Source organism: Corvus cornix, chromosome 3, assembly GCF_000738735.6.
Source record: "Corvus cornix cornix isolate S_Up_H32 chromosome 3, ASM73873v5, whole genome shotgun sequence".
In the NCBI taxonomy this organism is placed as follows: domain Eukaryota; kingdom Metazoa; phylum Chordata; class Aves; order Passeriformes; family Corvidae; genus Corvus; species Corvus cornix.
In genome coordinates, this window is record NC_047056.1 from 35,788,773 (window position 1) to 35,803,653 (window position 14,881).

General features: G+C 43.1%; 1 protein-coding gene across 6 annotated transcripts in view; it reads right to left on the bottom strand.

The window, feature by feature from the left end:
• Positions 1–10,112, bottom strand: part of RMDN2 (regulator of microtubule dynamics 2) — a 92,098-nt gene extending 81,986 nt beyond the window's left edge. Inside the window, exons 1-2 of one of the 6 annotated variants that reach the window (XM_019281199.3) lie at positions 10,025–10,108; positions 4,614–5,068 (exon numbers count right to left, since the gene is read on the bottom strand). In XM_019281199.3, the coding sequence (XP_019136744.1) occupies positions 4,614–5,068; positions 10,025–10,039 (470 nt within the window). In that variant the 5' untranslated portion in view covers positions 10,040–10,108. Of the gene's footprint in view, positions 1–4,613; positions 5,069–5,555; positions 5,645–5,853; positions 5,961–10,024 lie in introns of those variants that run through there. The other 5 variants (XM_010391705.4, XM_039568222.1, XM_039568223.1 and 2 more) reach the window with 5 other exon arrangements.
• Positions 10,113–14,881: the final 4,769 nt, after the last annotated feature.

Consider the following 14,881-nt stretch of genomic DNA (forward strand, 5'->3'; position numbering starts at 1 on the left):
CACCGCCCCTGCCCTTCTGCCCACGGTGCAGCTGGCTAAGGGCAGCCAAGCAGGCAAAGTTCACTGCAGGCGCGCCAAAATGGCAGCGGCAGTGCATCGCCACACGCAGTGCCAGGATGCCCCAGTGGCAGCAGCTCTCTACCCCTGGAAAAAACTGCCCACGCACTGCTTTGATTTCCTTCTTAAATAATGTCATCACAAAGGTATTACCAACCTCTCTAACTGGGCCAACAGCATGTCCTTCTTCAGAGCCATCAGAGATTGGCTCTGCCAGACATGGAGGAAGCTTCCAGCAGCTTCTCACAGAAGCCACATCTGTGGCCTTCCCCTGCTACCAAAAACTAGGCTGTGCACAAATCAGCACAACATGACATCAGGTAAGTCATATATTTATTGGGAGACTCATAGAAAAAGTGTGAAGTAGGTCACTATTTAACAGATCATGTGAACACATAAGGAACTAATTACGAAAAAGCAGAGAGGGCAGGTCATTTCTTACCCATTCCCTCTCATCTCCACTGTCCTGACAAATTCTCTCCTACCTCCTTTATTTATCTGCTTTGTGAATCTTCAAAGAATTCAAATGTGGAACAGACCCTCTTACAGATTGATTAGAATGTCATAAATTGCAATTTACTTGTTGAGTGATATCAGCCTTAACAAAGCAGCTAATAGTCTTAGATATCTATGCATTCTAAAGCACTAAAAATCACTACTGACACAAACAGAAGTGGAGATTCTTCTTAACACTTTAAAAACTCCAAGACTTTAAGGACTGATGACACTACTCCAAAATGGAAATAAACAGTAAACAAGGAAGAGTCATTATGGTTTGTTTTACAAATATTCCATACAACAGAAATCTGCAATTTTACCCGGTATTTTCCTGCAAGAGGTTTTATCAGATGATAAACAGAAAAGTGAGTATTTATGTGTGATAAACACATTGTTCAATATTTGAGAAAATGGAAGAACTTTTTAAAAATGTCTAGAGTCAGTGCCAACTTGTTTTCACCTTTATTACCACTACATTTTAAATAAAAGAGAAAAACAGTGATAAGAACACGAGTAGCAACGATCAACCAACAGGAGTCAGTTGTATCAAAATGGACTGTTCAAAGTTCAAAGAACAAATGGAAACTGTGCTGGAGACTCACCCCACTGTGGCTAAGCAGTTCAGTAAATCCCAGCACCTAGTACTGGATTAAAACAAACCCTGAGCTACATGGTACAAAACACCTCTGTGGTATAAACACACTCGGGTGGTTCAAAAACTTGTGTTGTGGTGTCTGTAAATTCGCAGACACTGGGCCTAACCAGGTATCATCTGTTCACAACACTTCAGCTTTTAGATCAAATATCATCTGTCATCTCCCTGCTGACTTAGAAAAAACCACAGGCTGACACAAACACCCTCTCATCTGCTCTGGCTAATTCCACACAAAGGTGATTATATGTCACAGATGGATCTGAATCAAATTTGCACTGTATGATCCACCAAAGTGCATATCCATCAGCAATGATAAGCGGTCTTCAAGGAAAAGTTTGGCACAAAGGAGTCTTAGGCCAACTGAAGGTTGCATTTAAAAGAAATAAACAGAAAAATAAATTTAAAAATGCTACGTGAAATGATACTCAGAAGCAGGCAAGGGAAATGTTTTTTTCCTGTTGACTATTTAAACTATTTCAAGGAAAAATTATAAATAGAACATCTGTTGGAAAAGAATTCACTGTGGTGAATCTTTCTGGTGCCTGATACCAAATGCAATTTGAAGAGCTTGGACGCTAGGCCTGCTGAAGACAGGTGCCAAACATGGCACTAATGTGCAGGGTTCATCACTGCCATATCAGGGAGGAAACAGCTTGAAAATCACAAAGAGAAGAATTTGGTGATATGCTCCATTCCAGGTGATCATCTAGACACAATTTATTCGTAATGTATTTGTAAATGAATGAGTGCTTGTTACACATTCTCAAATGTTAAACATTGAAATTTTCACTAGTACATTATAGGAACTGAAACAAACTAAAAAAAAAAAAAAAAAATAGAATACAGAAAAGCACAGACTAGAAACCACAGACTCTTTAGCATGTAATGTCTCATCCATTCAGTGCACCTTCTGCTCAGACTATCTGTCATTATGTAAAAATATAGTTCATTTACTAAAACACATGTGATATTTCTCCACTTCCAGAAATACATAATTTTTGGAAGGCAAAACAGAAAGCTTCTCTTCCCAAGGTACTGAATACCAACAGTAACATTGAGAATATGACCAGAGCAGATTAAAGCAGAGAGCTATATCAGAGACTGTCAGCTTCCAATATTTAATGGAAAAAAAATTGGTAATATTAAAAGCTTTTCTGGAAGAAGTTTACAAACCTGAAATCAATGTAGTCATCCAGCACAAACCCATAAAACTCTTCAGATTAGTTAATCTGTCAATTCCCAGCACCTACCCATTCGTCAATTAAAACCAGAAGTGCTTAACTCAAGCAAAATCCTATCTTCTGGATCATGAAATTACTGCTGAGGCAGTGAAACACATTGCATGTACTTTAGATGGGAGTACAGAAAGGTGAAAAAATGTTTTATCTGTAACAAAGAGCAATTTTTTTTTCTCTAGTGCACAGAAAAGCACCTGAATGCACCATTGTGTTTGGAATTCACCCCAGAAGAGTATAAAACAATGCACATGGTGTAATGCCTACAGTATATGAAGTGGTGATGTACAGAAACCAGAAAAACCCAAGTGTTGCTACTGACTCTCCTGGCCATGCACCACAGTCATTAAAGTTACAGAAGACCTTGGAAAAAGCTACATACATTGCAACTGTACACACATTAGGATTAACAACCTATTTGTAAGAGGAAGAAAAAAATACAATTTACTTAAATGAAATTAAATTATGTCAAATTTAGAGAAGATGCAAAACAAGCACGTCAAGCACAAGGTGTTAATAGGAAAAAATCCCACCTCTTTTCAAAACGGATTGAAAAATAGCATTGGGAAAGAACATAGCCAAATGACTAATGCTAACTATAACCTTGAATTATTTTCCTTGCTTCTGACTGTACACAAATTCTTGTCAGAGAAGGCCTCTCTTAAGGACACATTCAATGCTCTTGCACACTATAATCACTTGTATAGATCATCGCATCAGCTTCTTCGTCATACAGAAGAACCTGAACACACAAGTGTCCTTGGCTTGTTCTCAAAGAGCAACACATCACTCCTGATCAGAAAACAGGATTTTCTCAAATGCTATGTGTGGAATAACCCCCGTGTTGCATTTGTGGACCTGGTAATTCATAAACTGGCCCCTTTGCCTTATCTGCATCTCTGAATATTTTATTTGTAACATGAAGGCCTCTGCAAACCAACCAATGGATAAAATAATCTGAGAAAGTAAGAGAACCAAGATGTTTCCACACCAGATGAAGGAGGAATGTCTTCGAATACTTATGCCAATCCTGAATACTTAAAATAAAGAACTGGTTCATAATAGAACTGGCAGGTCTTAAAATATGGTATCAAAATATAAGACTTGTGAAGCATGTGGGCTGGGATGTAACACAAAAAGAAATTCTGTTCACAGGAACGGAAAATGAATGTGGAGAAACTCTTAAAAATAGAATTCTATTAATATGCAGCCTGTTAACTGTCTTCAGAATATTACAGTTAATTAAAATATTTTTAAAGAGAAAAGGTGACATAAGATAGGCAATTTACAGACATAATGCTGCCTACGCAGATGTGTAAGACCCGCTGAGAAGTGGCTCAAAAAACTCAGTTGCTATAAACACAGTCTTAGTAAATTGCATTTAAGTATCTAATCTGATTATACCAAAACAAAGTTGTAATTACAGGAGAGTAATGTCAAGACAAAAATATAGTGCCTCTCCTGGACTCCTGGTACACATCATCCCCAAGCGTGCTCCTCAACTCGTGAGTATAAAAGATCCCATTAACTACAATGGGACTAGAAGATGTGGTCAAAACTAGGAACTTTCTACCTTATTGAGTCAGTACCCTAAATTCCTCATGATTACTTTTTGAGCCACCAGAAAGTGTATACAACAGCACATACACATAAACATTGCCACTTGTACAGGGGTTCCACTCAGATGTAGCTTCCATAGTATGCAATGCCTCCAGGCAGAACACTGTAGTAACTCACCTGTGAGGCTCATAGAAGACAATTATCATGAAAAGTACATGAGCATTTGTACAGTTTGAACAAACTCTGTCAAAGACACAAGGCTACCTTCTTACTAGAAGCACTTTTAAAATTATACCTTTATTCTGAACTTTGCCTCTCATTGCAAAGCTATGTAGCAATACAGCATCAGTGTTACCAAACACATTCTTAAAAAAAATCTGTATTATGCTTGGCATTAAGCCAACTTCAGCCATAGTGCAGATTCAGAGATGGTCACCAAGAGTCTTCTCTGATCTAAAAACTGCTAATCTGAACGTTTGCATTTTTTTTCCAGAAGTATAAAACCTATATAAAACTTTTAAAGGGCTCCTGTTTACAGTTTCTTATAGGTAATGATGCAACTTGCACTGTGTGTGTATAGTAGAATATACAAATTATTATTAACTCACCCTCCTTCACTTTCTGCCTCTTCAGAGCTGGTAGTTTCTCTTGCACCAGAAGCTGTTTCTGCTTTTCTCCGCCTTGTTGCTCTGTGTGATGGGCTAACTCTCTGAACATCACCTTTTCCTTGAAGCTCATTTCGAACAAGCCCTTCAAGCTTTGGAATAGCTTCTTTCAGAAATTCCACCTCTCTCTTCAGTTCGTCCACGCTTAGTAGCAGGCCATTCAATTTTTCTAGTATCTGCAGTTGCCTTCCATGTAAAACCATTACTGCTCCTTGCTCATTAGGAACCTCATTTTGCAAGCCCACAGAATTAATATCCTGGAACGCATGCATACGCAGAGCTGCACCAGGCTTTCGGACCTTGCGGTACCAAATCAGCACCAGGCTTAATCCAGCAGTCCCTGCCATTACGCCCAGTATTAGTCCTTTATTTTCAAAGGGAGACATTTCTGCACGGTCCTGGAATTGCGAGACAACAATAAGAGTTTAAGACATTTCGCCCAGCTCTACCCAAGCGACTTGCTCTGCTCTGAAATCACAAAAGTGTAAGGCTGGAAGAACTGCTGACACAAAGTTACACTACAACTCTCGCAGGTTCTACTATACAAGGCAGCAAAAACAAGACAAAAGTGGGTTTGGGGGTGTGAGGGGCGCCGGCACGTGGGCAGGACTGAAGCCTTCACTCTCAACCATCCCGGCATCCTGCGATTTGCTTGTTTTAATGTGAGAAACTCGTATAATCGGATTTTGCGCCACTGCAGAAAGGCGGAAACCCAGCTGTCAGGCCGGAGCGCCGCCCGGAGGGGCGTCTCGCCGGTCCCCCAGCCCCACCGCGCCAAGGGGCTGCCGGAGCCCCGCGCTCACCTCCCGCCCGCCCCGCGGCCGCCCCAGCCCCGACCGTCCCGGCAGCGCCAGCCCCGAGCCCGGCGCCGCCCCCGGTACGTACGTACGGCCGGGCCGGGCCGGGCCGAGCCAGGAACAGCGGCGCGTCCGGCCCAGGAGCCCGCAGCTCTCCCGCCGCGGCTCAGGGGGCGGTGGCGGGGCCGCCCCGGGGCGGTGATACCCGGATCGAGGGGGCCGGGCCTCGGCCGCACCGCCGGCCCGGCCGCCCGGGTGACGCGCGCTGCCCGGTGGAGGAGGCATTCCCGCAGCGCTGGGAGTCCCGGCGGGCCGTGCTGCTGCGGGACGCCGGCTGCACTTGCCACGGACATGGCTCGAAATACGCCGTTCTAGAGCAAGTGTACCTGTTCATGTGTCTGTCCTCAGTCTGGTGGCCTCTCGATTTCACCTTTTGCTACTTCTAGGCCACAGAGAAACGGTGTTTCCACTGCACTAGTGGAGACCTGAAGCTGCAAAATCACGGAGAAACCCCGCCCAGTTGCCAGGAAGACGGGCAGTCCCGGCACAAAAGCTTCATTCCAATTTTAGCCACCTAAGGGCCCAAAGCGGATTTCGCCGAAGTCCATTATAAATTGGCCAGTCATGGAGGAGCTTACCACAGAATCATAGAATGGTTTGGGTTGGAAGGGGACTCTAAGGATCATCTAGTTCCAGCCCCCCTGCCGTGGGCAGGGACAGCTTCCACTAGACCAGGTTGCTCAAAGCACCATCCAACCTGGCCTTGAACACTTCCAGGGAAGGGGCATCCACAGCTTCCCTGGGTGCCCTGTTCCAGTACCTCACCACTCTCACAGTAAAGAATTTTTTACTATTATCTAATCTAAACCTATTCTCTTTCAGTTTGAACCCATTTCCCCTTGTCCTGTCACTCCATGCTCCTGTAAATGGTATTGCCCCACCTTTTCTGTAAGTTCCCTTCAGGTACTGGAAGGCCACCATTAGGTGACAACAAAGCCTTCTCTTTTCCAGGCTGAACAATCGTGTTCTGACAGCATTTTTCATAAGAGAGGTTCTCCATCCCTCTGATCAACTTGGTGTTCCTTGTCTGGACTTGTTCAAACAAATCAATGTCCTGTGTTGGGGACCCCAGATCTGGATGCAGCTCTGCCGGTGGAGTCTCACCAGAGCAGAGCAGAGCAGCAGAACTGAGATTTAACAGGGTGTGGGAGGTATTGCTCCTGTGCCCCATCTGAGATCACTTTTACTGGTAACTCTCACAAGACCCTTCTTTGCCCTTTATGACAAACAGATCTGGCTCCTGTTTCTGGCTTGAATGGAAGAATCACCACAGACAACCTGCTCTGACCATTTGTCTTCCTGAAGCTTTGTGGAGGGCCTGTGCACAACATCCTGCCAGAATTTACAAGCATAAAACTCATGTTTTTCTGTGTGAGGGCTTAAGGAAACCATCATGGAAACCACTGTGTCTGTGCAATGAAAGAAACTCTTCAACAGCTGGCATTGTCCTCAGCCATATCAATCAGAAACAAAGGAACATAATTCTTAAAAAACATACTAACTGCCTTTAAAAAGTAAACAAAGTACTGTTCAAAACAAAAAACTACCTAAAACAGGTACCAAGAACTCAAGAATTTTCAGTCTTAGTGCAAATTAACAATTGTAAATCAGTCTAATGTCTATTTATTTTCAAACAAAGATTTAGTTTAAAACAACTACAGCTCTAAACTAATTCTTAATTAAGAACCTGAGGATGAAACTAGCTTTATGAGACCAAACTACAACCTGAGACAAAGGCAGAAATTAGAATGAAAAAATGAATACTGTTTCAATACTTTACAGGTTTCCCAGTTACAACACAACAACAACAACGAAACATATAATCTGTTCTTATGTTTGTAATTTGAGATTTTTAAACGAAGAATGAAAATCTCTTCAATTTTATGGAAACTTCACTAAACTCAAATTATTTTAACAAATTTCACTGTAAGTAATGGTTTTAAGTTACACAATCCCACAGTGTTTTAAAATGGAACAAGAAAACATAAATCTCCATATGCTGATAGCGTTTCAAATGTTCAGGAATGGTAATATAAATGTGTTGGAAAACCTTTAATTTTTGTTTTCCTTTTTTTCAGTATAATCTGCCAAAATCTTTCCATAAGCCAATTAAAACAGGAAAGGATTTAAAAAAGAGAATTAATTGGAGGGTAAACATAGCACAGAGCTGAAACAAAATACTATGGATGCAAAAAGGTAAGTGAGTATTTTCAAAGATTTTCTCAAGTGACTGTCTCAGGCTGCAGGCCGTAGAGAAGGGGACCTGTTTTCAAAAATAATGCCCCAGAAAAACTACCATCTACAGCTGCCTGGATATGTAGCAACTATGAAAATCAGGTCACCTGTCTGGTCCCAAACTCCTTGTTTGCTTTTTACCTGTGGCCATTTTACCCAGGTGGACCAGCATGGAAGCATAGAAGCTATTGCATGTATGTAGAAACTTGCTGGAACACAGCAGCTTTCCAAGCTGGGGAACTAAACATCAACTTACCTAGATCTAATGTAATCCAGTTGGCCTAAATATGACATATGTTCTAAAAAACTGAAATAAATGTTCTTAGAAAAGTACTGTTCTTCTGCATGTGAATTTCTCCTAGTTCAAAAGAAACTTTGTACCTGAAGTCCTAAAAAACAAGTCCAGACAACCATCTGTTATAAAATGGTTTTCCCCAAATATTTTTAGTGTATTTTCAGCCTTATTTCCTAAGAACACAAAGCTTATGCCCCCAGGTTGCCTATGTGTTGTCCCTCTGACAAGCCATACCATGACACTTTCTCCACCCAGTAGGTCCTGAACATGGAGCTTAATTTCAGCCAATTGTGGTGGAAGAAATATGTCAAGATCATAGAACTGTAGTATGACAGCTGGTTAGGGGTCAGTAGCTCTTACCGAGGAAGCTGCAACCGGTCAGGAGAGATGGTCCCAAAAAGAATCGCCTTCCCGAGGCCCAGTGTCTTCCCTCAGCTGCTGGCTAGGAGGGCCCATGCAGGAGCTGTCAGCTCTTTAGTGATTGTCAGCTCGTGATTTCAGCTCAGCTCTGCAGGGCAACCTCCAGGCCAGACCAGAGAGAGAGACAAGAGGCCCGTGTAGCTGTTCTGCACAAAGGTAGCTTTATTGATCTGTACTCCAGCAAAGGGGAGGCCAGGGACGGGCTCTCTCTGCCCTCGCAGGGGCAGGGGGCTAGCTTTATAGGGATACAGGGGATGGGTGAAGGCCAATGGGTTACAAAAGATCTGCATAGGGTCTCCCAGAGGATTCTGGGTCTGTCTTCTTCTCACCGTAACTACAAAGTGGTTGCCTTTCCAGGGGGAGTTCTGCTGGGAGATTTAGGCAATCTCCTTATCTCAGCAGATAAATGAGGACCAGGACAGTGGTCCCTCCAGGACAGTGGCTGGGCATACCCCACACTGTAGAACCCTAGAGTGGTTTGGGTTGGAAGGCATCTTCATGATTATCAAATTCCAAGTGTCCTGTGAGGGGCAAGGACACCTTTCACTAAACGGGTTGTTCAGGCTGCATCCAACATGGCCTTGAACACTTCCAGGGAAGGGGCATCCACAGCTTCTCTGGGCACCCTGTTCCAGTGCCTTACCACCCTTTGAGTAAAGAATTTCTTCTTGATATCTAATCCAAATCTCTCCTCTTTTAATCTAAAACCACTTGTCCTATCATTATTTGCCCAAGGAAAAAGTCACTTTCCTTCTTTTTTATAGACTCTTTGAAGTATTGAAAGGCCACTCCAACTAATTTCAAGAAGGCCAGCAGCTTTGGGGTGGCAAGACCTTGTGAACATCCTGCCTCTCTCCACCCCTGGCCCCAGGCAGATGTACAGGAATGAGCTTAGCACACCAGTGCTGCAACACTGACACACCTGCACAGGGTGCCAGCCTTCTTACACCACTATTTTTGTAAAACCAGTACAGGCAGTTTACTGGTCTTTTGGGAAATTTGGAACTTGAATGGTATTTTTGTGTCATATTAGAAAAGTTAGCTTATTATTGAGTGATTGTGTTCAATGGATCAGAGAGCCATTACATAGTAAGTAATTGATGCATGCTCTTTCCAGACAAGGTGTAACATAACCTACTGGTGGTTTCATTTCTGTATGGAAGGTGTTTGTATCTTACAATTTTCATAATTTTCTTTAGCTGTAATTCTTCTGTCCGTTTTGTGATATGCTGTTCTTTCTGAAATGCCCCTCCCTCCCCCCAACCCCCAACTAGAGATTAATCTACTTCTTATAACAAATACAGAAACCTTTAATGAGTTAGTAGCAGTTCGTACTTATTACTTGTCTTGTAGGTGTAAAGTCAAATATTGTTAATATGTCACCAAACATTGTGAAAGCTTAAATACCTTTGACCAGACTAGCAACCAACCTGCCAGAAATCCTGTCTGGATCTGGATGTCAGAACAGTCAGGAATCACTGTTCTGTCAAGTTTTGTTGAATTCTTCTGAATTTTTTGCTATAAAAATAAATAAAATTATATCTTACCTCAAAGAGAAGCATTCACTGTCAGATTTGTCAGTATTCTCTGCTGCTTTTGCCTTGAACAATTGTCCAGTGCCCCTAATTAAAAATTAATCAATTGAAGTTAAAAGGAGATGGGTAATAGCACACTGATCTTTTCTGTTTTCTTGAAATAAAGGCATACTGCTTAGCACAGTTCCCTGGGGAGATAAGGCTGCCTCTGCTTTTATGTCTCAGTGTGTGCAAATGTAACTGTACCTCTGCCTCCTCCCCAGTATTTTTGAATCTTTGGCCAATCTCAATCAAATTCAACAGAGAAAGGCTAACAAATTTCCTTGAGTTAGCTGATCTTTTAAAGAAGAAATCCCTGAATTAGAGTCACTGCTATAGCTTATCCCTTGGTGTACAACTGAGAATCCACACAGGAGAAAAGCATTTCGCAAGGACAGGAAAAGCTAAAGCAGAGATCACATTTTATCAGATGTGAACGAACAGAACTACAAGTTATAACCTGATAGGAAACCTGGCTTTGCTAGTTCAATTGCACTCACAACCATCCGTTTATTTATCTGTGTTGATAGGATCCAGTGCTAAAGTACAAATGGTCAGTGATGGCATGGCATTTCAAATAGAAAAAGAAAAAAAAATGTACATACTGTTCCTGCTTCTTTGTGTCTTCAGAAGTCTCAAGGACATTATCAAAATATATTTGTACAAGCTCTGTTAATTTTTTTAGGCCAAGGTATGTGATTCAGTTTTCTTGATGTAGGAGATGAGAGTTGGCAGCCCAAAAGAGTTTGCGTATGTTGTGCTGACAACAACAAGAAAAAATAAGCAAGGCTACATCCGATGTAATTCCACAGCACTGCCTGATTTCTTCACAGAGAGAAATTGTCCTTGGAGTGTCTGGGTAAAAAGAGGAAAAATATATGAACAGTCATAAAAAGAAAAAGAATATGTGTGTATAAATGTAGATTTTACATGTACATGTATATGGTCCTTGGGAGTCAAAACTCAAAAAGAGTCAGATTCTTTATAAATATGTGTATTCCACTTCACCCACTGTATTTTCTCTTACTGAATGAAAAGTGTCTTTTTTTTCAGCTTCCCTATAAATATGCTATTTCAGAGCTGAAGTATTGTATATATTTATATATATTTAAAATACTGAAGTATTTTAAAGAGCTTTACTCTTTCCACCTGCAAATGGCAGCGTGCCCCTTCCTGCACTCCAGTATATATCACCTAATGGCCCTAGGGTGTCTGCAATCTCATATTAAAAAAATCATCATCCAGGTGATGTGGTCTGTTCTTCCATCATCTGCCCCTCTTCTCTGCTACCACTTGTGAGCTTATAAAAAATTTTCCTTTCTGATTTTACCTTTCCATCTAGGCCGCTAAGGCTGTGTGTACACTAGCAAGCAGTAGGGGCTGGCAGGAGTGGGCCTCTGGGCCAAACAGCTGGTGCTAATGCCATGACATCCGTGCTGTGCCCCGGGTTAACTTTTGCCAACTCCAGCCTGATCACAGGGGTTGCATGCCCATTTGTGGCTGCAGTGCCTTGGGTGTGCTTCTGCAATGCATATTCCCAAAGCGCAACTTGGGCGTTCCATGCCCTGGTTAGTGGTGAAGCAAAGCTTGCCAAGCTGGGACAAGTGCACACCTGACCCAACCCAAATCATTACTCTACACATACATATTTACACTAGGAGGATTTGATGTGAGTTACACAATCATTGAGGACAGAGTGAATACAGGGAGGGAGTTCACATCTTCCTGGCAATTGCTGAGTGCTGGTAAAGGGGTTCCTCCTTCATCATGGCATCACTTTTGTACAATGGCAATTGATAAGTGCAGCTAAAAGCATGAGGAAAAGTGGTGAAACCGGGTGAGTTAAGGGGAAGCGTAAACAAACACCTAACCCCTTAAAAGAGTTTTGCTATATACAATAACAAGACACGATTATTACTGTATGCAATGCACACGGTACACATATACACATATACACATATACACTCACACAAATATATTTATGTACACAGCATTTTAGTTTTGCGGATGATTTCAAGACACCTCATGTGCTTTTTCATAAGGAGATAGGTCTGTTAAAGTAAAATGTAAATGTCGATTTTATTCTTTTAATTGGTGTTTGCATCCCATCCTGGTGTTTAAGAAGCTTCCTGTGATTCTGAGCTGCAGGTTCCTAAAGGGTAAATATATCAAGTGGCCTTTCTGAATTTTGGTGTGATGGGCTCGCAAGTCCTTTGCTCATTCATAGTTACAGTGCTGCTATCTTGTGGGAAAAAAGGTAGCAGCAACTGCAACACTTGCAAATTGATACTTGGAGTCATTGGCAAGAATTGTAATGATGGCCTTTTAAATATTTGCATGTTTCTTCCTAACTTAGAAAAACTGTGTTAGTGTGATTAATCAGTAGGTTATATGGGGAACCATTATTCAGTGTGGTCCAGATTGCGATTTGGGCTCTTTTCAGTGTGGTTCAGAATTTTGTACTGCATTTTAGCAGAAGTAACAAAAGCCCTCCCAGGACACTCTGGAGTATAAGCAGTACTGCTGTCCCTGAAAGCAGTGAAACTGTTTCTTCTATTGCCACTTCTTAGAGACACTATTTAAAGCTACTGCACAGCTGTGCAATATATAATTTCAAAAATCCATGTCTAATGAAAAGATAAAAAAGCATCTTGGGCAACATTACACTATTTCTATGAAACAGGCAGATTTTTGGCCAGAGTAGTTGTTTTAGAGGCATTTTCATTGGCACATGCTTTGAGAGTCAAACTGAAATACCAGGATTTTTTTTCTGAGATAAAACAGAGTAAGATTCCAGTGCTAGGAAGAAATTGTACCAACAACTGAAACATGTTTTTATTTGGTTTGTTTGTGTGTTTTCCAGCATTCAAAAGCACATGGAAATACAGATTTGTACGTCAACAGGCACATCAAATATTTGGCAGACTTCTATTGCATACTGTTATAATCCACTTTACAAGTTACTAAGCAGCTTTTCAAGATCACCTGTTTTCATAAAAGAAATATTTTATATTTTACTCAGTAGTCTTGGATTGTGAAAGCAGGACTTAAGCAACCAAAACATCTAGAAGAGTCAAATACCCTTCCAAAGGGTGAGAAAATAATTTCCAAAAGTATTATGGTATATATGATATATACCAAAATATGGTATATCTTCCAGTTGCAAAACAATCCTTTTTACACATTCCTATTTTTTAAAAAGTATTTTTAAAATTTAAAACACATTTAAAGGAGTCTGTAGATCTGCATTCCTCACACAACTACAAGTCCTACTGAGCAAGAAGTTTGAAATATGCATAAAATCTAGCACTACACCCTGAACAAGTCTGATACTCATCAAGAGCTACTCTGAAGAGCCAACAGCATGTGAGGCATCAAATGATGTAGATAAGGTATCCATTTCACTATTTTGCATCAGATCCTGACTCCAAAATACAGAAAGAATGATAAAATATATACTTATTTTTTAACTTACTGCAGCATTATCCCAAATGAGGGTACAAACGGAATTTGTAAATGTGCAGAATAGGAAATCTGTTTTATCTCAGGGTTCTGTCTACTCATTTGTGTTGGGCTGCAAACTAATGTTGAGCAATAACATTTAAAAATCCCTTGATATTTTTACAGAAAACAATATCATGCCACTGTCGTGATGCAATTACGCCTCTGGGCCGCGATGTTTGGAACTGCTTTTGCGGGCTTGCAAGTGGGAGTTTGGAGAGCAAGGTGGGGCTGCGCACACCGAGCAGCACCAGGCTGGGAAGGTCAGGGCACAAGCCAGGTACTGATGGCCTCCAAGGCAACGCATGGATCAAGTGCCTCCCCATAACCAGCCTCGGTTCCCTCCCAGCAGCTGAGCTTTTGCAGGGCTGGTTTGAGGCGCAGGTGGCACACAGGATTTCCCCGAGGCCACACACCGTCCTGGGGACAACACCTGCCTCACGGCCACACCGCACCGCCATCTGCCACCGTCTCTTCACCCCGATCGCTGCAACACCAAAGCGGCAACAGCCACCTCCTGCCAAGGGATGCCGCCACCGGAGCTCGGGGCAGGGCTGCCGGGATCACACGCGGCGGGGGGAAGCAGGGAGAAGGGAGAGACGGGGAGAAGGGGAAAGCAGGGAAAAGGGGTACCCGTGCAGAAGCACACACCCGGCAAAAAAGCAAATCGGTCCGTGCTAGCCATGGGCAGGCACAGCCTGGAGACCCGAGCTGTCAGAGGAGCCGGGTTGCACAACAGCCTGGCAACGGAGCGTGAGACGCAGCATCGCTGCCTGGTTTCAGAGGGGCTGTGAGGGGACGGGCCCCCCGGGACAGAAGGGCACAGGAGCCACACCTATACTGCGCCATACATGGCGTGCGTGCTGCTGGGGCAGGAGGGGCGCGGAGCCCACCAAGTTTCCCGAGCGTCTCCCCACACACCACAGGCTCTGGGAGCCGCCCAGCAGCCACAGGGGACGCTGTCCCTGAGGGATTGCCATCCCGTCCTCCCCCTCTCCTGGGCGCCCTCAGACGCGGCCGTGCCGCAGCGGCACCACTGGGTGTCGCCCAAGCTCCGCGGCCGCCAGGGGCGGGTCGCTCTCCCTCCTTCCCTCCCTGTCCCTCTCCCAGAGCCCGGCGGCGCCCCTGGAAACGAGCGCGGAGGAAATGTCCTAAAGCACACCCACGCCCGGTGTTCCTCACTCGTCCGGGTGCTTCGCGGGTGCATTTGGAGAGGTCACATGGCAGCGGCCACGGGTTCCTGCTGCCATCCAAAGCAGTACTTCTGCATCCTTCCCTGCGCTGAACCCAGTGTTCATTAGATCGCTCAGCTCATTGCCTTGGCTGAGA